The 25,782-nt window shown below is 40.2% G+C and overlaps 1 protein-coding gene across 1 annotated transcript in view; it reads right to left on the reverse strand.

Annotated features, from left to right (window-relative positions):
• Window positions 1–25,782, reverse strand: part of DNAH10 (dynein axonemal heavy chain 10) — a 148,161-nt gene that overhangs the window by 79,916 nt on the left and 42,463 nt on the right. The window contains exons 19-28 of the mRNA XM_063085892.1: window positions 24,897–25,053; window positions 21,571–22,047; window positions 21,301–21,459; window positions 15,024–15,140; window positions 14,839–14,941; window positions 13,691–13,869; window positions 7,805–8,016; window positions 3,758–3,911; window positions 2,402–2,635; window positions 529–651 (exon numbers count right to left, since the gene is read on the reverse strand). Of these exons, the coding sequence (XP_062941962.1) occupies window positions 529–651; window positions 2,402–2,635; window positions 3,758–3,911; window positions 7,805–8,016; window positions 13,691–13,869; window positions 14,839–14,941; window positions 15,024–15,140; window positions 21,301–21,459; window positions 21,571–22,047; window positions 24,897–25,053 (1,915 nt within the window). The remainder of the gene's footprint in view (window positions 1–528; window positions 652–2,401; window positions 2,636–3,757; window positions 3,912–7,804; window positions 8,017–13,690; window positions 13,870–14,838; window positions 14,942–15,023; window positions 15,141–21,300; window positions 21,460–21,570; window positions 22,048–24,896; window positions 25,054–25,782) is intronic.

Raw genomic sequence — 25,782 nt, forward strand, 5'->3', positions numbered from 1 at the left:
CATAATATTAAGAGAAAAATACAAGATATAAAAATATATATAATATGATCTGTTTATATAATTATTATTGTGTTTTTTAAACCTATACACATAGGGAGATTTTAAAAATATATTGTCATGTTAAAGTAGTCCCATTAAGGTAATGGAACCATGGGAGATAAGTTTTTTCTACTTTTCTACATTTCCAAAAAAAAATTTTTGTTTTCTTTTTAAAGATGACCAGAAAGGGGATCTTAACCCTTGACTTGGTGTTGTCAGCACCACGCTCTCCCAAGTGAGCCACAGGCCGGCCCCTCCAAAATATTTTAAACACACAAATATTACTTTTATAATAAAAATAAACATTAACAAAGTTTCAATGTTATATGCCAGCAGCTAAAGATCAAACACATTTTTACTAAGTAGATTAAAGTCATACATAATGACAGAAAAAATTCAGAGGCCACTAAAGGAAAAAATACTACAAAAGTACAAGTATCTCAAATCACTGTCCTTCTTTCTTGATTAAAATAGAAAACAGTCACTTGCCCTTTTAAATACTCTATCGATGTTGTCAAACTTTTTCGCCTCCTCTGGAAGTTGTGATCTTATATCTCCACCGATAAAAATGCTTTCAAGATACATCCATTTTCTCTGAACCAACATCCAAATCTGTAAAAGTACAATGTTAATCGACAGGGGTTACCAAGTACCTTGAGGAGTATATGGCAAAATCCCACCCTAACACAGGACAGATTCAAATCAACTTGGGTTGAAGAACTTTCCAGGCAAGATGGCAGAGTGAATATATACGCGGCCAACTCCCCTTCCATTCCAGAGGTACAGGAATGTGGAGAAAGCATAACTATATATTGTAAAATACATGATCATACTCAAGAGCAAAAGAAATTCTCCACGCCAGCCCAGGACAGAGAGGAAATTTCTAGCTGTGAGCAGGGATTAGAGCCCTGTGACTCACAACAACCAAGGACAGACCAGGCAGAAGTCCATGCAAAAAGCAAGCCAGGTATATGTGCCCAGCAATTGCACTCTTGGGCATAGACCCCAAAGAATTTAAAACAGGGACTCAAACAAATAGCTGTACCTGCATCCTCACAGTAGCACTATGCACGGTAACCAAAAAGTGGAAATAGCCCAAATGTCCATCAACCAATGAACAAATAAACAAAATGTGTATATCCATACAGTGGGATACTATTTGGCCATAAAAAAGAATAAAATACTGATGCCCACTACAACATGGATGAATCTCCAAAACATTATGCTAAGTGAAAGAAGGCAGACACAAAAGGCCACATATTATATGATTCTATTTATATGAAATATCCAGAATAGATAAGTCCATAGAGACAGAAAACAGGCTGGGGTGGGGATGAGGGATATTGGGTAGGGAATGACTGTTTAATGGGTACCAGGTTTTCTTTTCGTTTCATGAAAATGTCCTAGAACTGCAGGTAGTAGTTGTACAACATTATGGATGTACTAAATTGTGCACTTTAAAATAGTTAATTTGATGATATGTAGATTTCACCTCAATAAAAAAAATTTTTTAACAAATAAAGAAAAAAACAGTGCTATATCCCATGTAAGATCTTCCACTAATAAAAAGTCATAGACAAAAACAGCAAACAAACAAAGCAAGCCAAGGGAGCACAGGCATGATGGGAGGCCAGGGCCTGGATCACTGCCCTAAGCCGTTGAACCAGGCCTGGCATCATCTCACCCAAAACTCACGTTGTAGCCTGTGGTCTGGGGAGGAGAAAAAGGCAGCCATACAAAAATGGTGAAATGAGTCTGAATTGTTCACAGAAGTATGGACTAGTATTGCCCACAGAGGAAGAAAGCCCCAAACCACCTCATACAAGACTGTGACTGGTACTGCCCAATGTCACAGGCGAGGCTGGAGAGACTGCAAAAACAGATGACAAAGTGAAGCAAGCACAGGAAAAGAACTTCATGTGAAATGAATTTTCAAAAACTGAAAAAACAGAAAAACTCACCACCATGAGATACAGTTGACAGACACAAAACAAGTGGGAAATTCCTGCTTGAGAAAATAACAAGTATAGAGAAATCTGAAAAGTACTTTAAAATAAATATGTTTACAATTTTCAATGTGATAAGGGAGGTGAAAGCGTCTTTGCAACAAGAACAGGACAGTATCAAACAAGAATAGGGACATATGAAAAAGAAACAATTGGGAATTTTAGATATTAAAAATGCATCCATTGAAATAAAAACTCAGATCAACTCCTCTAATCATGCCATCCTCCTCCCAACATAAATCAAGACAAAAATGTTTGAAAGATCATTAGTTTCTAAGAACAAAATATTCTCATATAAAAGTTCTTTCCTGCTATGAATTAGCTCGAATCCATCTTCCGTTTATCTTTTCTCTCACCTCAATAACTTCCCCTATCACAGAAAGCGTTTTTTCCCATTTGTGAACAGTTTGCAGAAAAGGCCCCACAAATCTGCTTCCTGAGATGCTCTGCAGGTTGAAAGTGTTGTCATCAAGACACTGAATAATCTCATCAACAGACCCCAAGATGTAGCCTCGCTCCTGCGTGCCTTTGTAATACTTGACCACGGTGAATTTCATATTTTCCCATGTGTCTAGAATTTCCTTCACAGCCTGGTCAAGAATATAAAAAGAATCATTCAGGATAATGATTCAGGTTAAATTGAAAAAAATGGAACCCCAGCCCAACCACAACTTCCTTAGTTTGCCTTTGATCAATGACTCAACCCAGAGTCCTGGGTCAGTTTTCTGAAAAGTCGAGCTCCTGTCATGGTAATAATGGTCATCATTTAGCAAGCGTTTACTATGTGCCAGGTAAGCATGTTGAACACATGATCTCATTTAGTCCTCAAAGCAACCCTACTGCGGAAGAGATTACTATGACCCACATTTTACAGAGACGGAAATTGGGGCTCAGAAAGGCAAAGCAGCTTGCCAAGTTCACTCGGCTACTGAGAGCCAGAACGAGGGTCTAAGTTCCATCAACTGCCTCCAGAGTCTGCATACTAATGCAACCCCACGTGTGTTTACTCTAGTGTTAAGCTGGAAAATTGAATTACAAAATAATATGACTATTATGATTCCATTTTCAAAAAACATCTGTATCAATATGTATATACCTTTATATGTATATATATAAGTATGTGCACATTGTGTGTATATGTGTACATATGTATATGTATATTATGCATATATATGTGTGTACGTGTTTGTATATATGTATATATGTGTGGTGTGCAAATGTACTTATTATTCATGTACATGTATATATGAGTACATATATGCATGTGAATGTTTATATGTATTACATATTTGCATATGGGGGCTTGTTTGTATCTGTGTATGTGTATGTTTGTATGTATACATGCATGGGTGTATGTATACATATATGTGTGGTATGTGTACATGTAAGTATATGTGCATATGTATATGTGTGTGCATGCATTTTTAAGTAGGGTACACTAAACTGTTAATAATTATCTTCAGGTGGTAGGATTTTGAGTGACTTGTTTATTTTTTCAATTTTCTACCATGAACATCCATTACTTCAATAATAAATAAATGGAAAGTGCAACTATAATTAGGAACAATAAAAAATTTAACTGAGGCAGAAGTTGTATTTTAACAACAAATAATTCTTTATTACTCAAACGCAACAGGTACTAGTGTAAATATGTTTACCGTTGAAATAAAAGATTCTTTTCTCTCTAGACTATTTTCTAACTATAGTCTTACCTTCTCAATGGCGACCTCCTTGATAGCGGCTGTGACAATCTCATTGAGAACATCCGTATGTTTGTGAAGTTCCATAGCAAACATATTTTCCAAAGTGAACGTCTCGGTCATTTCAAAAAAGACGCCTGTTTTTTCCATAAGTTCTTCCCAATGCCTGAAAGTGTACCAACATTAAAATCTTTATGCTTACTTAATTTAGTGATGAATTTAATTAGTCCCTTTTAAATCACAGGACAAATACCATTATAAAAACTTCTTATAATGGAATTCTGAAATATGAGGACATCGTGGGAATTATATTTCCAAAGTTTTCCAAAATCCCACTGGCCACCAGAGGTAAACCCAGGAAATAACATTTAGCAAGATACTATATACACTAGTCTTCACAGCCATCTAAGAAAACACACAACTTTTAAATTTTGGAAACTGCTTCTGTCACAGTCTCCAGACCAGTGATCTCGACCTCTGTGGGATCATCCAGCCTTTTTGAGAACCTGGTGGAAATTACAAGCACTCATGTCTTCTATAAATATTTATCGAGTTCCTTATAGCACCAAGGTCACAGGTTCAGATCCCCATACCAGCCAGCCACAAAAAAATATTTTTTTTTAATTATTATTATTATTGTTGTTATTATTTATTGCGTACTGGGTGCCAGGTAGTAGGCTAGGTGCCCAGGCTGCATGGTGACTAGCAGGCAAGGCCCCTCTCCTTGAGGAACCTATCACCTACTTGGGGAGAGAGTCAATAAGAAAACAAATCTAAAATTAAATCATTACAAATAATTTTGAGTATTATGAAAAAACCACAGTGTGACCAAGAAAGAAGGAGCCTACTCCAGCCAGCATGATCAGAACAGACTTCCGTGCACACAGACACAACAGTAAGCAGCTGTGCTCTTGACCCAACTTGGCCTTCTTTCAAGGCTCACATTCAGCCCGTGGGTTTACCAATTTTTATGGTTCCAAGTATATGGAATGAATGAATGTAAGACAGCTAACCATGGTGCTAGACAGCAGAATGCCAGGTACCCAGCACATAAGCAGTAAGTGCTGAATCACGGATTCTTGTACACACACATTACACAGAGAAATGATCAGAAAGAAGGATCTACTGGTCAATCTACCTCTGTATTTCCAAGTTTAGCACAGGAGCTGACAGGAAGTAGAAATATCATAACCCCTGCACAGACTCAACATTATACAGCACTGAGTCACCCAGGAAGACAGTGATTCCCTCTTCCATCCCTTACAATCCCTTTCATTATATCAAAGGGAAAGTCTCAGCTTGGTGTTGCTGTCTTCAACACCTTTTCACTGTTATTCACCTTTCTTAGAGGGCAGGCCTCTGGCTCAGGAACAGGCAACAGTTTTCAGCAAAATTTTTAAATTTTTTAAAATTTTTATAATTACTTCCTATTTATGCCTTTTGGTTTTCCATTTATGGTGGCAAGTTTCTTTTTAAAAATATATTCATTTAAGTAAAAAAGAAATAAACTGATAGAAAAAATATAAAGCCATGACAGCATAGGGGATACTCAGATATAACAAAAATGGTAAGAGATGACCAAAGTTTGGGAAACACTGAGTTATGGGATCATAAAATGAGGACCTTTAGCTAGAAAATGCTTACTTCTATCTAGTTTTACAGATGAGAAAATTAAAGTATGCAAAGGTAAAAGTGAGAGCTCCAGGCTAGTCACTAGCACAGTGACAAAGAGGAGCTGAGAACCCATGTCACCTGGGAAAGATAGGTCCATCACAAGTTCCACCAACAAGAGCCCTTTGGAAATGCAAAAGTAACAGAGGTGTTAAAGATACATGAGCACTTAAGAGAGACTTTCTCACTGGCATGATCAGAAGAACTCAAGAGATAAAAAAGAAGAGATAAAAAAAAAAAGGAATGACTTTCTCACTGAGTAAAATAAACTTGTTTGATGTCATCACATGACTATATGACCACACTTTGAGAAGTATGACAGAGGAAGAGAGGAACACATCAGGGAAAACGTAACTCACAAAGCTCCTACTAAGTCCCGTCTGTGAGGAGCCATGTCCAATGACCACAGACCCACAAGTGGTGCGTCTCCTCTATCCCATCTGCAAGACCAGCTGTTCCATCCAAAGACTAGTGAGACCTGCACTGTCCAATATGGTAGCCACAAACCACACAGGGCTATTAAGCACTTGAAATGTGGCAAGTCCAAGTTGAAATATACTGTCCGTGTAAAATACATGCTGGATTTCAACATTTTATTTTAAGAAGAATATAAAATATCTTACAAGTAACTGTTTTATAGTGGTTATATGTTGCAAGAATAATGCTTTGGATATATTGAGTTAATTAAAATGTATTATTAAAATAATGTCACCTGAGAGACTTCTGATCAAGATGGCAGACTACATGGTCCCCAGCATCACCCTCTCTCACAATCAACCAATTTACAACTATTAAAAAGCAATGACAGCCAAGCTGGGGCCGCTAGAGCTCAGAGGAAGAGGAAGAGAGACCTACAGAGTGCATGAAAACAGGAGAAGCCAGGATGAGAGAAAGGAAGGACCGCTCCAACCATTTTGAGCCCCAAATACTTCAACCCTGGCCCTGGTAAACAAACGGAGCAAGAGCTGGCAGAAGCTGCTGCTGTGTCCTTCAGATGAAGTTGCTTGGAGGCTGCAGGGGAGAAGAGGGCCTTGAAGGCGCCCAGGCCAGCAAGACCACCAACAGGGTCCCCATGGACCCACATAGGAGTGAGCGGCCACAAACAACTGAAAAAAAAGAGCCACTCAGAGACCAGTGAGTCATTGCAAGAGACAGGCGTGTGGCCCATCCCATGGGAAGTGTTTGGAGCTCAGGGGGTGTGGGAGACTGGCCCACTGGGGGAATATTAGGGCACAGCACGAACAGCTGATCTGCCCCCCAATCAGCGCAGAACCATTCACTGGAAACTGGTCAGGAATACAGAACTGCAGGGGATACAGTTCGCTGAAAAGACTCAGGCCCAAACCAAAGTTTCCACACAACCCAGGTGTACTGGACCTCACAAGACCCAGAAGTGCTTACAAGGCCAATAATTAAAACTCGAGCTACACAAAAAGCCCACCCCAGAGGATCAGCAGCAAAGGGGCAATTTAGCTCAACCACAGGGCTCAAGTGCTGGTTCCCACAGGAAGTTCCCCCAATTTAGAAGTAAGCAAAGGACAGCAAATCAGTTCCCAGTGCAAAGTTAATTGGTGGGAACAGCAAATAATACAACGCAGAACTGAAAAAAAAACCAAAATACCCACATACCAGAGACAAAGTTTGATTTTAACTAGTAAAGGTCTCACATCACCAAAGAACACCTATAACACCTAGAAGGACCGGAAGTCCCCCAGACTCCTGAGACAGAGTGGGGGCTGAGGATATCAGCCACACCCTCCTGACATCCACATCCAGCCCAGCCATGACCAAGCTGTTTCTGGAAGCCGCCTGGGCTCCTCTGCCTGAATGAGGGGGGTGCCACGGGCCTTGACCACACAGCCCCTCCCTTCTTCTCCCTCCTACCGCTCTATCCCCTCCCTCTTCCCCTCTCCCCCTCCCCCACAACTGCTCCACAACATCTTAGAATGTGAAAAAAATATATTAATAAATGAATTTTTAAAATAAAAAATAAATTAATGTCACCTGTTTCCTTTTTACTCTTTTAATGTAGCTGCTAGAAAATTGTAAATTACATAGGTGAGTCCCATTACATTTCTGCTAGATGGTGCTGGATGGCACCTTGCTATTTTCTTTTTTAAACTTCAAATGTAGCAACTGTAAATGCCACTTTATGCCTGATGTGGATTTTTTTTTTTTTTAAAGAATCCTGGGGATGATAATTTTATAGAAACTTTACATAGGAACAATATTCTAGAACTATCTCTTGCACATTTGTAGCCCTGATTCATGGTTGAAAACTTATTCTTCGTCATCAGATCTAAGCAAAGATAATGAACTGAGGGACATAGTTTTAAACTAAAAGCTCCTCCTACACTTTCACATCGGCCAACAGAGGACAAAACAAACCTGTCTCTTAGTGCCTCATGTTTCAAGTCAAGAAGTAAAGGAATTGATTCTTTGAATGACTTCATCTTTGCTTCCAAATGATAGGCCACTGATAAGCTGCGAACGGACCGAGGTAGCTTTCTGAGAGTCCTGAGAAAACCATCGATTCCTTCCTGGAGAAACTGGACATTCAGGTTGATCCAAAGAGTCTGAGACCATTCTTCTTTTGCAATCTGGAAATGTGCGAGAAATAGTTCCATCAACAAGAGCCCTTTGGAAATGCAAGGGTAACTTGACAAATGGAGCAAGCTCCTGATTCTTAGTCATGTTAAGCTATCTTAAAATACTATCACTCATCTAGCCACAACTACCTCAAATTCACAAATGAAGAAGTGATTACAAGAACCTAAAACAGAAACAAAAGAATTCCAACTTTCTTAAGCCCTTGCAGAATAATGCTGTATCTGAGGATGTGTGGAATCCAAAAATACGTCTTCCTTTCTTCATGACAAAAGTAAGAAGTATGAAGTAACAGGCTTGTTTGCACTTCATTCAAATGCTGTCGTAACATGCTTCTCTTTCCTGGGAAAAGAAGCTGAGGTCACACAACACTTACAGTTGAGATTTCTAATCCAAGAATCTGTCTACTATACATCAGACTGAGGCTAGGAAGTAAGAATAAAACATGATCCTGCTGGATTATCATAAAGAAAAGGTTTTCTGTGTTGTATTTTCCTGAGATTTAATGTAAAAAGTACTCTCTTGCATAAAATTTACCATCTTGGGTAGTTTGCATTTGCAACCTATAACATCTAGGCTTGACAAAATTACAAAAGTCATGCAACGTATTTTTTTTTTTTTTTTTTTTTGTGACCAGCACTCAGCCAGTGAGTGCACCGGTCATTCCTATATAGGATCCGAACCCGCGGCAGGAGCGTTGCCGCGCTCCCAGCGCCGCACTCTCCCGAGTGCGCCACGGGCTCGGCCCCATGCAACGTATTTTATAGAAAACTTCGTTAATGGATGAAACGTACTTATGGCGTTTTTTGAACTTAAAGTGTAAATGACGTGATGCATTTGTATTTCTCATTTCTCCTCCTTTATTTTCTGAAAACAAAGATATAAAAAGCTGAAAGAGGTTTTGGATTTTTTTTGAGACAACAGCTATGATTCATTACCTCCTTTTTGCAGAAATTTAATGAGATGCATTAGAAGGAATTCATAAAGAAATTAAAGTCCTTTTTGGAGTTTCTAAACCTAAACACAAGACAGCCAGTCAGTCATGATCATGCCTTTTCTTCATCCACCCTCAGTCCCTTTGCCTTTGTACTTCATCGACTGCACTTGGCAAGACCACAGCCCTGGCTAAACCCACCGCTCAACATTCAGTGATGCTCAGTCCTACCCCTGGATGCCAACTGTGGCTGATGGGAACACCCCGCCTCACTCACCAGCCTCAGTCTAAGTCCAGACCCTTAATGCTTCCATCACTGCCATCGGTCACCCCACGTTTCCCTGGCCCAATCACTGCCCCATTCCTGTTTCGCTATCCTCATTAGCCAGCCCCCCAGCCCATTGTCCTCTGCCCATCATCTCACTGCACACATCACTGGGGAAACGCATCTTTCGCCAAGCCCCGCGCCATCAGATCTCTGCACACACATTCTGCTTTCCTGATAGGACAGCAGATGACTTGTGTGCCCCTTCCTGAGGCCACTTCTTGACCCTATCCTTTCCTACCTACTCAAGGACATCACTCAAGCCATTCTCTTCCCTTCTGTCTCCACTCCCCAGTTCTTCCTCTTTACTGGATCACTCCTATCAGTATACAAACAGTGTCACAATTTCTCTCATCTTAAAAAGCGTTATCCTGACCCCACATCCCCTCCAGCTACCACTGCCCGTTTCTCAGCTTCCCTTCATAACAAAACTCACTGAAGAAGTCGTCTATACTTCCTGTTTCTAACTCCCCTCTTCGCATTCTCTCTGTTTTTCTTCCAACAGCGTTCTTGAGGATCCACTGGCCCACGGTAAGGGGTGTACAATCAAAGTACACAATGCACTAAGTTCTGACACGTACACACTCGTGAAACCATCACCACAAGCAAGACAGTGAACTGATCTGTCACCCCCAAAAGTCTCCCCTGCCCTTTGAATCACCCTCCATCCCTCTCCTCCTGTCCCCACCCCTAATTAACCACTGCTCTGCTTTCTGTCACTATAAATTAGTTCACATTTTTTAGAATTTTGCACAAATGGAATTACAGAGTGTGTACTCTTGTTTCTGGCTTCTTCCCTCAGCATGATGATTTGGGATCCATCCACGCTGTTGTGTGGGTGGATCAATAGTCCGATCCTTTCTCTTGCTGAGTAGTATTCCAGCATATTTATCCCTTCTCTCACTGATGGACATTTGGGTCATTCCCAGTCTCGGGCTGTTACCAGTAGAGCTGCTATGAACATTCATGCCGAAGTCGTTATAAGGGTCTCTGCTTTCTTTCCTCCTGGGTAAATACCTTGGACTCTCTCAGTCAGGCTTCCATGGCCACCACTCCCTTCAAATTTTTCTTTCTAAGGTTACCAGTGGGCCCCGTGATACGAAATTCTGTGGTCAGTCCCCGTCCCCTCTCACTTGCTCTCTCAGCAGCATCTGTGAAGTTGATCGGTCCCACCTCCTCGAAACGCTCTTCCCACGTGGCTTCTAAGACCTCATCCTCGCCTGTCGTCCTTCCACCACCTGGGCCACTCTTCGTTCTCCTGGTCTTTCAATCTGGGGGATCTTCTCCTCGTGGCATTTACTGTTGGAGTGGCCCAGTCTCCATCCTTGCCCCGTCCTCTAACTACCCCTCCCCTACATGTGCTGAGTTGAATAGAGCTCCCAAAATTCATGTCTACCCAGAAACTCAGAATGTTTGGAAAGAGGTTCTTTGCAAATGTAATTGAGAAGAGGTCACATTAGATTAGGATGAGCCCTAAAGCCAATGACAGGTGTCCTTATAAGAAGAGAAAACAGACACAGAGACAGGCACAGAGGGAATACAGCCATGTGGCAGCAGAGGCAGAGACTGAAGTGACGCATCTACAAGCCAAGGACACCAAGGGTTACCATCAACCACCAGAAGCTGGAAGAAACAAGGAAGGACCCTCCCCTAATAACCTCTGGAGGGAGCGTGGCCCTGGGGACACCATGACTTCTGGCCTCCAGGACTGTGAAGGAATAAATTTCTGTTGTTTTAAAACTCCCAGTTTGTGTTCATAGTAAATTCTTATGTCAGCCTAGGAAACAAATACACCAGATGAGCCCATCCAGACTGGTGGCTTTAAGTAAATTCTCTACCTTGACAATTCCCAAGTTCACACCTCCAGGCCAGACTTCTCTTCTGAGCTCCAGATAAGTGTATCCAAGGGCTTACTCGACATCTTCACATGAGCATCTAATAGACACCATCTCGTGCTGAATTCCCAATATTCGCCCCCACCCCAAACATTCTCTTCCAACAGTCTACACTTAAGAGTGACACTAACCTTTGGCTCCCCACGCCAAAAAATCTTGGTGTCCTTCTTGCTCTTTTTCTGCTCTCACTCCACTTCTGAACCTCCAGGAAATCCTACTGACGCCACCTTCCAAATAGATCCAGAATCTGCCATGTCTCCCACCTCCACAGCTGCCACCCCCAGAGCTCACTGGGATTATGACGATGGTCTCCTGCCTGGCCTCCTGCCCCCACTGTGTGTTCTCGATACACAGATTTGAAAAGCAATTGCTACTAAAAAATAAATTTGAAGGAGGGTGGAAGTCATTCTGATGAAATATACCTTCATAGCAACAATCCACAATGGCTGGGGACCAAGCCATGTGTCAATATTGAATTAAGTTTAAAAAAAAAAACAAAAACACATTTTGACACACGCATGGTTGTTCCCAATTCACATAACTTTTCCTTTAAAAATTGAGTATTTTTTTACTTTATGAATTTTTTCCATTGTGCATGTATCTAATCAGTCACTAAGTCTTATCACTTTCAACGTTAACATGTCTCCAAATATTCTCATCTCTCTATTCCTTCCATAATTGTTCTAAAATGCAAGCTATTTGTCCTTCTGCCAGGACTGCGGCAGTGACCTCCTAAATGTCTCCCTGCTGCCTCCAGAGTACCTCTGACAGCTTCGTCCCCACCAGCCCCTCCCCACGTCCCCAACCTCATCTGCTGGCCCCTCGGCACAGTCTCCTCCAGCCACAAAAGGTGTGTATACACAACACTTTTCCCATCTCCTGTCTTTGTTCCTGCCTGACCCTCTCCCTGGAAAGCCTCGTTTGGCACCAGGCAAAAACCTGTTCCTGATTCAGAGCCTCACACAAGTGCCACCCCTTTAGGGAAGCTCTCTTGGCCACCCTCCTTCCTCCTCTGGGCTCCGCAGTGCTTTGTGCACCTCATTTCTATCACATACCATAGCAGTGTGGTTATTTGTTTATGTATCACTGTGATGGTTAATTCTATGTGTCAACTTGTCTGGGTCATGGGGTGTCCAGGTATTTAGTCAAACATTATTCTGGAGGTGTCTGTGAGTGTGTTTCTGGATGAGACTAACATTTGAATGGGTAGACTGAGTAAAGCAAATGTGAGTGGGCCTCATCCAATCCATTGAAGGCCTGAACAGAACAAAAATACTGAGTAAGAGAGAATTCGCTCTCTCTGTTTGCCTTTGCATAGGATATCAGTCTTCTGCATCCACCTTGGACTCAGACTGGAGCTTACACCATGGACTCTCTTGGGTCTCTCCAGCTTGCCAACTGCAGATCTTGGGACTTCTCAGCCTCCATGATTACATGGACCAATTCCTTATAATAAATCTCTTTATGTAGAGATGATATAGATATAGATCTCCTATTGGTTCTATTTCTCAAGAACCCAGACTAATACAGGCATTCATCCCTGGGGGCTCAAGAAGGGCAGGGGCAGGCATGAACCTTGCACATCACTGGGCTAAGTCAGTAGATGAATGAATGAAGGAAGGAATAGTGTGAATTTGCATGGGGAACATATACTAAAGAGATGCTGATGGAGTTTGGATGTGTTGTCGCCTCCAAAACTCGTGTGGAAATTTGATCGCCAATGTGACAGTGTTGGAAACTGATTGAGTCATGGGGGCGGATCCCTCATGAATGGATTAATGCTCCCCCTGGGGGAGGGGCGATTAATGAGTGAGTTCTCGCTCTACTAGTTCCCGCGAGAGTTTGTTGCTTAAAAAGACCCTGGCACCTCCTCTCTCTCCTTCGCTTCTCTCTCTTGCTTCCTCTCGCCATGTGATCTGCTTGTACCTGCCGGCTGCCTGCCACTTTCCACCATGAGTAGAAGCAGCCTGAGGCCCCTGCCAGATGCAGCTGTCCCAGAATCGTAAGCCAAATAAACCTCTTTTCCTTATAAATTACCCAGTCTCAGGGATTTCTGTTATAGCAGCACAAAACGGACTAAAACAGATGCATTCCAATGACAGGATATTTGCTACTTTTAATTTCCACTTCCAATGAAGCAGTTCAACCCACACCTTAACCAAGCCCTTAATCTCGAGAGAGAGTTTTCTCTTTTATGATTTTTGTGAAATACACATAATACAAAATTTACCACTTTAACCATTTTAAAGTGTACAGTTCCATGGCACCCAGCACATTCACAATATTAGGCAACCACCACCATTGTCTAGCTCCAGAACTTTTTTAACATCCCAAATGGAAATGCTGCACCCTTTAGCCATCCTTCCCTATAACCCACCTCTCCCTGCAACCAAAATGAGAATTTCTACAAAATCTGACCCAAGCCTTTTATTATGGTGGCATCTAAGTCCACTGGGCCTAATTAATTCTTATATTCACTTCAGTGAGATTGAGTCTTTCGGAGAGATGCTCACCTTTAGTTGTTCGTACAGCTCGTAAATCATTTTCAGCCCACTCATTTCCTTCTGCACTTTGAGCAGCTCTGGGTACATTGTAATAGGAAGATCGAAAAGTTTCTCAGCATTAGCCAACTCCTGACGATTCTTTTCATGTTTTGCCAGCTCTTTCTCATAAGTGTCTAAAAGTTCTACTCCTAGTAAATAAATATATAGATAAATGAGTAAACAAAATTTTAGGGTATACAAAACTGAATAAGAAATCATGAATAATGCACATAAATTATTAATTCATCCACATAAGCTGTATGAGAAGATGAATTTATAATGACCAGACTTGATCACACCATCATTCTAACTAAAACCAAAGGGCCAATTACATCTGCAAAGTTCTCCAGTTAGAAAATTCTGTCTAATTCTCGCACTCAGGGCATGCAGGAAATGAGGCTATTCTAATGCAATATGAAGTGGCCTCTATTATGGTCGATGCCATCCATCCTTCTTCATCACATGGTGACTCTCCTGACACTCTTCTCCTCCTCATTCCAGTGGCCATTATAACTCCATCCCTGCTCATATCACCCACCAAATACCACCTTTTCAAGATGACTTTTCGAGCATCTCTTAATAGACAAGACCTTCTTTTTTTTTTTTTTTTTTTTGAGTCCCTAGCAGTCTTTGGTTTGTAACAGTCTCATGGTATTTATCAAATTCTGTTTAGAACAAGAATTTTAGTGTTTTTTACCTTGTCACCCTCTTAGCTTATGTTACTTGAAGGGCACAGGACAAACATGAAGGGGTCAGGATCTAAGTCCGAAGAGTAAATGTGGTAGGAGTAAAGCAGTAAGGAAGGTGGAAGGATAAGAGGTTGCGTTTACAAAGGCAGCTGCTGGCATGTGAGATTACTGAGCAGCAGCCAAGATCTTTGTATCCCCTTCAGGAGTGAATCCTGCTCCAAAGCACTTTTCTCAATGCCTTCACAGAGTAGGCACTGAAGAGCCAAGGAAGTAAATTTGTTTAGCTTTTCATAACCACTAAAACTATCCAACAAAAAAGTATCTGAGGGAAAAATAAATATTTAAGTCATAGCTCAATAACCACGTCTCATAAAATTCTTAAGCAGAACATACTCAAATAGCTCAGTAAGACCAACATGAATATTTTACCTTTATCAAGATCTTCACCAACAGAGCCAGGGCCTTCACTATAAAAACGTTTTGCAAACTCCACTATCTGAAATCTGTAGTTCATTATTTCACCTCGAGTAATCTGAAAAAAGCAAGGTTACATCAATTTAGCACAATATACATTTTTCAATATCTTTACTTAGAAAGTAAAATTTAAAAGGTACCTCTGTGAAAGTTCTCTTTATGCCTCCAAGAGCATGTTCCATATTCAATGAATCATTAAACAGATTTAACCACATGTTCTCAATATTTTCAACCAGTTCACTCTCTGCCTCAGAAGGCTAATTTAAAAAAAAAAATTATCAATATACAATGTAGTTGATTTTCATGTCCCTTTACCAATTCCTTTCCCCCCTCCAACTCCCCCACATAACCTGGTAAAAAATATATATATTTTTTTTATTTTAAATAAATACATAAAAGAACAAACAATAAATGATCAGCAATTTGGAACTGAAATTTCTGGTCAAAGCTACTTTCCAGGGACTTCTGCTTCTGTTAATAGGGGACTACATGATCTGAACCAACTGAAAATCTGGTTGAAATATTAATATTATATTTTTATAATTAAAATAAAATCAGGATAGAATCATTTTTTTAAATAAATAGAAAGAGATACCTCAGAGAGATAAGCCCTTCACAAACTAAAGCCCAGCATCAAATCAACTTAATCTCTGATTAGAATAAGGTTATCTTGGCTTACTAATGTAACCAGTTGTGCTGTCTGTCTGTTAGAAGAAAAATAAATTTCCTCTGATGAAATATAGCATAATCTAAGGCCTCCAATTCTCTCTACAATTTATCACATAGAATGTTGAGAATGCAATAAGATACAGAATATACATTCTTTTCATCAGCACACAGAACATTCTCCAGGATAAACCACGTTAGGTCACAAATCAAGTCTCAGCAAATTTTTAAAAACTGAAATCATTCCATGTATCTTTCCAGACCACAATAAAAATAGCAGGCATATAAGGATATGAAAGGACTTAAATGAAACCAAGAGATTCACAGACACAATAATGCAGTTATAAAACACAGAATTTAAAATAATTTTACTTAAAGGAAACAAAAGACAGAAACAAAATTGAGAATTTTGGCAGAGAACAGGAAATTGTGTTTAAAATGTCAATTCTAGAACTAACAATTACAGTGCCTGAAATTAAGAGGTCAAAGGATTGGTTAAGGAAACAGTTACGGGAGATGAGACATAACTCAATAGAAAAGTAATGAACTGAAAGACTAGGTCAAAGTATTCAGGATGAACCACAGAAAGAAAAGACAGACAAGAATATAAGATGTATAGGGTATTAGAGAGAAGGTCTAAGATATGTAGAATTGGAGTTTCAGAAAAGAAGAGAATAAAGCAAAGCTGTTAATTGTCCAAAACTAGGTAAAGACACCAACCTGTAGATTTTAAAAGTACTACAAATCCCAACCAGGATTAAAAAATAATAATAATAATAGTTATATCATATTAAAACTGTCAAAAACCAAAGACAGAAAAAAATCTTAAAAGCAGACAAAGGCTCCTGACCCAGGGTGGTGGGGGGCCCAAAGACCTCAGTCATGCCCCCCTGACATCTGCAACCAGCCCAGTGACAAGCACCAAGCCACCACAGGAAGCACCCCAGGCTCCCAAGCTGGGGTGTTAGAGGGCCAATGTCAATGACCACCTAGCTGCCACCAGAAACCCCCTGGTCTCCCCTGCCAAAATGAGGGGGGTGCCACAGGCGTCAACCAAGCCCCCCTTCTTCCTATTCCTCCCACCCTATTTCCTTCCTCTTTCCCCTTTCCCCTTCCCCCGAAATGGTCCTCAACATCTTAGAATGTAAAAAATAATAATGATGATGATAAATAAATTTCTTTTTAAAAACCAGACTACCAGACTACCTCCAAATGGAGCAGCCAAATGACTTACAGTTGACTTATCAGTAGAAACATCAGAAGCCAGAAGATGATGGAATAACATCTATACTTAGAGAGGACCAAGAAAACCAAAAGTTGGTGTTTCGAAAAGACTAATAAACTAAGCGTTTGTAAGGATGTGGAGCAACTGAAACTCTTATACATGCTGGTGTGAGTGTAAACTGGTGCCATTGGTTTGGAAAACTAGCAGAATCTAGTAAAACTAAACATACAAATTTCCTATAACCCAGCAATTCCATGTCTAGACTTATATCCAACAGAGATGGACACATACATAAATTCACCAAAAATATATACTAATATGATCATAGAAGTAATACTCATAATATACAAACATTGGAAATAGTCCAAATATCCTCTGGTGATATATTCACACAATGGAATATTATATAGCAATGACAATGAATAAACTATTGCTACAGGCAATGATAATGAATAAATCTCAAAAATGTAAAATTGAATGAGAAAAAGACAGACACAAAAGAATACACACTATTATTTGATTTATATAGAGTTCAAAAACAGGCAAATGTAATCTACAGTGTTAGACATCCAGGTAGTACTTACCGCTACGAGAAGGTGGTGACTGGAAGGGAGAGTGGGAGGGGCTTGTGGAATGTTGGGAATGTTCTATGCCTTAATGAGTGCTAACTACAAGGGGTATTCACTCTGTGAAAATTTATCAAGGTCTATACACTTACGATTTGTTTACTTTTCTATATGTATGTCATGCATCAATAAAGGTTATAAAACTAATCAAATTGATAAACCTCAGGTGAGTCTGATCAAGAAAATAAAATAGCTAAAGCACAAATAACCAATAGCAGGACTGAAAATGGCAACATCATTACATGTCCTGCAGCCATCAAGAATATGAAAATTCCTATGGAAATAAATTTGAGAATTTAGATGTGATGGTGTAAAGGAAATTTTATTACTCTAACATACGTGATTTGCTTCTGTACTACTGCTTGCTTGTGACGGGGAACATAATTAACGCCATTTTAAGTACATCAGCCATTTTAAGTAAGGCAGCTTCTAAGGGGTCATGTAAAGGATAAGCATAGTCAAGGTGGGCCCAGGCACGGTAGATTCCAGGAAGGGAGTAACCACCAAAAGTACACCCAGTTCCAGGAAGCGCTGACTAGTTTCTTACCTAGGGGCCACCGGGTCTGACCCAGAGGGGAAGATGATTAAGCAATACACTGTTCCTTGTTAGCGTGCAAACCCACCAAAAGCTATCAATGAATTTAAAGGTCACCTCAGATGACCAATAAGCTATGTACAACTTATCCTGTTGCCAAAGTCTGTCTAAAAACTGTATAAAAAGTGCCTGTGTTAAGGGCTTGGGGCCACTTCTGTCCTGAAGACGGAGCGACCCCAGCATGCTGGAATAAAAAAACCTCTTGCTTGATTGCAGCGATTTCTGTCTCCTGGTCTTTGCGAGATGAGCCTTCCCAACAAGTAAGATTCGCGCTTTCGGGCCAGTCTTACAATGGTACAATTCTTTGAAAAATAAATAAGCTTCAAAAAAAGTAATCAAGAAGTAGAAAACCTGAAAAATCCTATAGCCATTTTTAAAAACTGAATCAGTAATCAAATATCTTTACACACAGACACACACACACACACACACACATACATCCTCCAGTATCAGATTCAAAGAAGTTACAATTCCAGTCTTACACCAACCTCATCTAGAGAATAGAAACTTTTAGTAGACTTCCCCATAAATTTTACAAGGCCTGCATAACCTTGATATGAAAATCCAACAAACACAAAGGCCTGTCTTTCAAAATTACAGACTAATCTTACACAAGAACATAGATGCAAAAATCCTAATCATTGGGCCGAGCCCGTGGCGCACTCGGTAGAGTGCTGCGCTGGGAGCGCGGCGACGCTCCCGCCGTGGGTTCGGATCCTATATAGGAATGACCAGTGCACTCACTGGCTGAGTGCCGGTCACGAAAAAACGACAAAAAAAAAAAAAAAAAAAAAAAAAAATCCTAATCATAACATTAGCAAACTTAATCCAGAAATATATTAAAAAGAAGACAGATGGTATATGGTTTAACATTAGACTACTAAAGGAGAAAAGCCATATTACCATTTCAATAAATACAGAAATGATTGATAAAATCCAAAATCCTATAAAAACAAACAAACAAACAAACAAAAACTCTTAAACTCACATTAGAAGGGAACTTCCTGATCCAAACTGTTTTTACTCACATTTCTGACACCAAATGGATGGGTTTTTTCCACATCAACAACCAATTATTCAATTTTCCAGACACCAAATGGATGTCCTATAATTAAATTGAATTCTGACAGTAACTACCCAGAGTTAGCGTCAGACGCCACACATTTAAGGGTTCAGACCCACAAGACTGCCCTCATTTCAGATGCCTGTTGCAAGTATACTCAGGGTACCCAGACTTCTGTCTGACTTGGTTACAAAGTTAGGGGTTCCCAGGTTCAACAGCTTGCTAAAATGGCTCACAGAACTCAGAAAGGCTCTTTACTTACTATCACCAGATTATTATAAAGGACACAACTCAGGAACAGCCAAGTGGAAGACACACATAGACCAAGGTATGGGACGGACGGGGGGAGGTGCAAGGAGCTTCCATGCCCTCTCTGGACACATTACTGTCTCAGCACTTTGATGTGCTCAATAACTTGGAAGCTCTTCAAATCACATCATTTAGGGGTTTCTACAGAGGTTTCATTATTTGGACGTGATTGATTAAATCATTGGCCATTGGTGGCCCCCAGTTTCCAGCTCCTCCCTCCTCTGGTGGGGTGGGTGAGGGTGGGTGCCTGAAAGTTGCAAACTTCTGATCATGCCTTGGTCTTTCCGGCAACCAGCCCCCACCCTGAAGCTATCTGGAGACCCCAGCCACCAGTCATCTCATCAGCATACAAAAGACACTCTTATCACTCCAGAGATTCCAAGGGTTTTAGGAACAAAGCACCAAGGACAAAGACCAAATATTACACCAAAAGATGTTTCTATGACCCCTATCATTTAGAAAATTACAAGTGTTTTAGAAGCTGTGTCAGGAACTGGGGACAAAGACCAAATCTTTTATCCCTTATTTTATCATACTTGACCTAATGAAAAGGTATTTACCAAAAAACACACAGCAATTATCACATTCAATGATAAAATGCCAAAAGCTTTTCCTCCTAGATCAAGAACAAGACAAAGATTTACTCTACCACCCCTTTTATTCAACCCTGTACAGGAAGTCCTACATAGAGTCATAAGGCAAGAAAAATAAATAAAAGATATAAGAATTAAAAAGAAACGAAAATGTCAATATTCATGGATAATATGATATGTGCTAGAAAATCCAATAAGTGATTAAAATTAACAATTTGTGAACTATAAAAAATTGTGCAAATAGTAATTGTATTTCTACATAATAGCAACAAAAAAAATGAAACTAAAAATATCAATTATAAGAGCATCTAAAAATAGCAAGTACCTAGAAAGAAATCTGGCAAAAGATGTCTAAGATCTCCATGGGGAAAATTATAAAATTTTACTGGGAGACCCTAAAGAAGACCTAAATAAGGAGAGGAAAAACATGTTCATGGATAAGAAAATTCAATGTTATAAGTGTGCCCATTCATCCCAAATTAATCTATAGAATCAATGCAATCCAAATCAAAATATCAATAATTGTTGTTGTTGGAATTTGACGTGCTGATTCTTTGTGTGTGTGACACATTGCACACTGTGCAAAATTCTTTGTTACAGTGATTCTTCTATTATTTCTGTGATATAAACCAGATGAAGTAAAGTCAGACAAAATCTTGGCCAAGGGAGAAATGCAAAAAGGGAAGAAACAAATAGCTATTGTAAATCTGGATTCCAGCATTTATTTGTTTGACTGCTTCAAACAACAGCGTTCCTGGTAGTCTAGTAATCAGGATGTGTCACTGTCAAACACCTTCACTGAGCAGTAGACCTGGGCTGGAAGCTACAGATCCCCTTATCAGAAAAATGCACAATATGAAAACTTTCTCATACAATTTCAGGAAGAACCCAGACCCCCACAAACTCATCCATGGACTTCAAAAGGTCTTTGGAACCCACATTTAGCAATCCTAAACAAAGCAAGACTAATCAAATTATTATCTTCTACCAGTTTCTTTTATCTTACAACTCTCTGTCTCTCTCTCTCTATTTTTGCAAGAGCTCTGTATTTATTAAAAGAAATTAACATTAAAAAGAAGAAGAAGAAGAAAGGAAGAGGAAGAATTGAATTGGTGTGCAGTTATAGACTAGTCTACAAAAATACTATTTGAGCCATGCAAGATCAAAAAATAAGTTCTAAGTTTTCATTATTCTAAATAACTGTGGGGTTGCTTTACATTCACAATGTGTTACTTAAAGTCACTTATTTGGAAACAAATCTATGGCAGTGTCCTTGAGAAGTATTTCTGAAGAGAGTCAACCCAACTGTAAAGTGCATTGGAAAAGAGAAGTTGACTTACGAAGAGGTTATACATTGCCATGGTACGGTATCGCTCCTGGACGTCACGGTATCTTAGCTCCATGACTAAAGATTTACTTCTAATTTCTGAAATTGTTGTAAGGACAAACTTGAGATCTTCAAGGGTACTGGGGCTCTTTTTAAGGCTTTTAGCCAGGTGCTATAAAAGAAAGTTCAAAACATACTAAATAAACATAGAAAATGCAGTAAAAGTACAAATAAAGACCAACCTTCATGAAAAGTAGTTTTAATTTAACACGGTGATAAGTACCTCCATCTCTTCATGCAGATTATAAAGTTCCTCCTTGGCTGATTCATTGAGAAGTTTTCCGAGTGAAATCACCCAGGACTTGGCATTTTCCTGCACTGTGTTTGCCAGAGGTGCTAGTTGAAGCCTAATGCAGTGTTCGTCCTTGATTAAAGGGTGGCGCATGACTTCATAGGCTATCTTAGAATAGAACTGCAACTTTTCATCATACAATATACAAGGAGGTTTCCTGGCAGCAAATTTCTCCATCACAATAGCTTTGTCCAATTTCCAGAGAGGTCGATAGCGCTTCCATTTTTGTAGATACTTCATAAGATTGATCAGAATCCTGTGGACATTTTGGGGGATCATCACAGCATATTCAGCTATCTGAGGGTTCAGACAAATATCATTGTAAAAGCTTATTATAACAACTTCTTCTTCCTCCCCCTTCAGAGGAGGGCATGCTATGCAGCTTCCATTCATCCATCGAACAAAATGCTGGCAAAATAAGAATCAGGGGAAAGACAGTATTTTAGTATCTATTTTGCTTTCTATGCATGTATTACTATTCAGTAAGAAATCTCACTAGTAATGGGAAGTCACTTTATTACTAACAAATTGTGCTAGATTGCAAAAATTAACAGAATCCCTTGTTCTTCCCATCAAGAGATGAAGTCTATTTTCCCCACCCCAGGCTAGCTTTGTGACTTGACTTGGCCAGTGGAAAGGGAGAAAAGTTGTCTTAGGCAAGTTCCAAGCCAAGGACTCAAGAAGCCCTGTGGCTTCCACTCACATGCTCCCAAAACCTTGTAATCACCAGATGAATACATTTGAGCTAGCCTACCAGGTGATGACAAGCCCTACACAGGAGAACCAAGCTGCCCCAGCCACCAGCCCCCCAATCATCAGAGCTGGGATTGAGGTCAGCAACTGCTAGACACATGAGTGAACACAGCCAAGACCAGAAGAACCACTCAGCAGAACCCAGCCCACAGAACCAGGAGCTAAAAAAAATATTGTTTTAAGCCACTAAGGCTCAAAGCAGCTTGTAATGCAATAAAAGCTAACTATACTATGGATGAATAAAACATTTGTTTCCATATATACAGATGAAGAAACACAGAGGCTCAGGCAAATTGACTGCCCAGTGTCCCAGAACAAATCTGCTACTTTGACATCTCTCTGCTGCATAGTCAAGGCTGTCTCTTCTTTTAATCCAATGTGATTCACAATAGCAAACCACAGGTGGGTTACATATAAATTCTCTGAACCACAGCTTTCCCATTTGTAAAATGTGAATAAAAACTACCACTTCTACTATTAATATTACTACAAATAGTAATACTAATACTAATAGCTAACATTTATTTAGAGCTATTAACAGCCAACTCTCTGCATGTGTTGTATCATTTAATCCTCTCAACAGCTCTAGATGGTGGATAGGACCATCATCTCCACTTCAGAGATGAGGTAATTCAGATCTTAGTTAAAAACTTTTGCTTGTTTTTTTCAGCCATGAAATATGAATCCTGAACATCAAAGAGAAGTGACAATTAAGACATATTGTTACCTAGTCATATATGTTTATTCACAGAGTTTTTTTTAATGAAATATACTTCTAACATTTTCCAAGAGGATAGGTAAAGATTCCTTTCATTTAAAAGGAAAGGAAAAAATTTATGAAGATCAAATAATACAGGCTTCATCAAAAGCCTCAAATCCATCTACTAGTAATGAGGAAAGTTAAACTGGCATAAAACGTTGTGATTAATATTCATAATGATTTATAGACTGTCTTTCCTACTTAGTTATCACTTGGAAATTGTTTTGGCTCCCTGCACAAAGACTCAGTGATGCAACGCCTATAAGTTGAGAGAATTCATACAGCAGAGGCTTAATAAATAAGTGTATTAGCAAAGATTATAAAATATGTACAATTTGCTCATTAATTTCCAAGTACAGTGAAGTGAAATTCCCTATTTCTGATATCCATACTTATTTTTAGGCCTGAAATATGTCTGACTTGCTATACAAACCAAGATGTCAGTGTGTGCAGCGGGTGTGGGGTCTCTTATCCACAAAGATGACCCTATTTTCCCATTTTTGGCAAGACAAACTTTGGGTTATTGCCAACAAACACTCACTCAAAAAACATTCTCTGAGATCCAATTATATGCTAGATGCTCTTCTCAGAGCTGGGAATCGAAAAGTGGACAAAACACTCAAGGTCCGTGTTCTCGTAGAACATGCATTCTCGTGGCCTGAGACAGTCGACAGATAAATGAGCAGGGGAATAAATAAGAAAAGGCCAGACAGTGAGAGGTGGTAGGAAGAAGATGGAGTGGGGTGATATGAGAGAGAACAAGGAGGAGCCAGCAAGTAAAGGTCGGGGCAGAACGTTCCAGGCACAGGGAACAGCTAATGCGACCATTTCGAGAGGAACTAGTGTCACCTGCTGGAGGTATAAAAAGACGGCCAATGAAGCCAGCACATGCTGGAGCATGACACAGGTGGGAAATGAGATCAGAAAGGCAGGCAGGTGGTAGATAGAGGAAGGCCCCATAGACCAGGCGAAGATGTTTGGATGATGTTCTAAGTGTAACTAAAAGTCATTAGGGGGTGGGGGCTGAGAGGGTTTACACAAGGGATGGCATAAAATGATTTGTATTTTTAAAAGATAATCCTGGACACCTGTGGTAGAAAATGGACGTAGGAAGATCACAGCAATCGTCCAGGAGAGGGGAGTGGCAGCTTGGGATGGGATGGTAACGTGGAAACAGAGAAGAGGACAGATGGGAGGGAAGTCAACCCCACTTACCGATGGGCTGGTTGTGGGTGGGGGAGAAAAACAAGGAATCAAATGGCTTCTGGGTTTCTGGCTAAAACAACTGGGTGGATGTTGGTGCCATTTCCCAAAGTGGGAAAACTAGGGCAGGGCAAGGTCGCAGGGTTGGATATCAAGAATTCCATCTTGGACAGGCCAAGTCTAAGGTTCAAGGGGAGACATCAAGTAGGCAAAAATGGAGAAAAGTGTGGTGTGCTGCGGAGAGGTCTGGGTGGAGGTGGAAACGCAGCGGTCCTTTCCACGACAGTGGTGGTCAAAGCCGGGGGACTGGTTGTGATTAAGTAGAGAGGGAAGCTGAAGAGAGAAGGCAACGGAGCCAGGGTCAGCACTGGGACACTCCCAAATGTAGTGCTGTACAGAGGAGGAGCGGGGAAAGAAAGATGGAGGACAGAAGTGGAACCCCGTTCTCCACCTCCTCAGTAACCCGCTTTCAATACCGGAGGGCCCCGCCATCTGTGATGAGAAGCCACCTGAGAAACAACACAGACTTTTCTGCCCTTACCTTGGTGATCTCCACGCAATTTCGGACACAATGGACGCACATTTTGTCAATCTCATTTGCATTGGGATGAAGGATGATCTCAGGAGCAGTCAGAATGGTTTCCGTTTGGAACAAAGGGACACTTCCGAGGATTAAAGAATTAAAAGACTGCAAATTCCTAAGAGGGGTTAATGAAAAAGACTCAGTACTCACCATAATGAAATACACCAAACAATGGAAATAGCTAGAGTCACAAAAGTCACAGGTCACAAGCCTGTGACTACAAGGAATAACACACTACGGAGCTGTCATGGACAGTTTGAGGTGAGTTTTATGACATATTCTTTTTGTGTGTAGTAAATTTATTTTTAAAAATAGTTCATTTCTACTTTGAGGAAGTTGAATACCTACTGGTTGAAAAATAAATAATAATATGATGACTTCCAAATGCTGTCCAACTCTGGTTCAGGAGAAAGGAACACTCCCATCCCTGCCCAACCACCCCACGTAGCTCTATCCTTTCTGGGATCAAATTGCAGGTGACACTCTGGGATGGAACATTTCATTAGCTTCCAAACCGGTCCCCCTGCTTCCCCTCTCTCCACTGCCCCCAGGGGCCCCCATCCAGGAATCCATATGTCAGCCAAAGAGATTTTTTTAAAACATTTAACGCCTATCCCCTCTCCCCTTACCCTTACTAATCTCTAGTAAACACTATTCTAATCTCTACTTCTATGAGATCAACTTTTCTAGCTTCCACATATGAGTGAGAACACAAAGTACTTCTCTTTCTGTGCCTGGCTTATTTCACTTACAATTTTCTCCAAACTCATCCACATTGGCAAATGGCAGGGAGAGGGTGGTTGATGGATACAAAACTGCAGCAAGACAGGAAGAATAAATTTTA

This window comes from Cynocephalus volans, chromosome 2, assembly GCF_027409185.1.
Source record: "Cynocephalus volans isolate mCynVol1 chromosome 2, mCynVol1.pri, whole genome shotgun sequence".
Classification (NCBI taxonomy): Eukaryota; Metazoa; Chordata; class Mammalia; order Dermoptera; family Cynocephalidae; genus Cynocephalus; species Cynocephalus volans.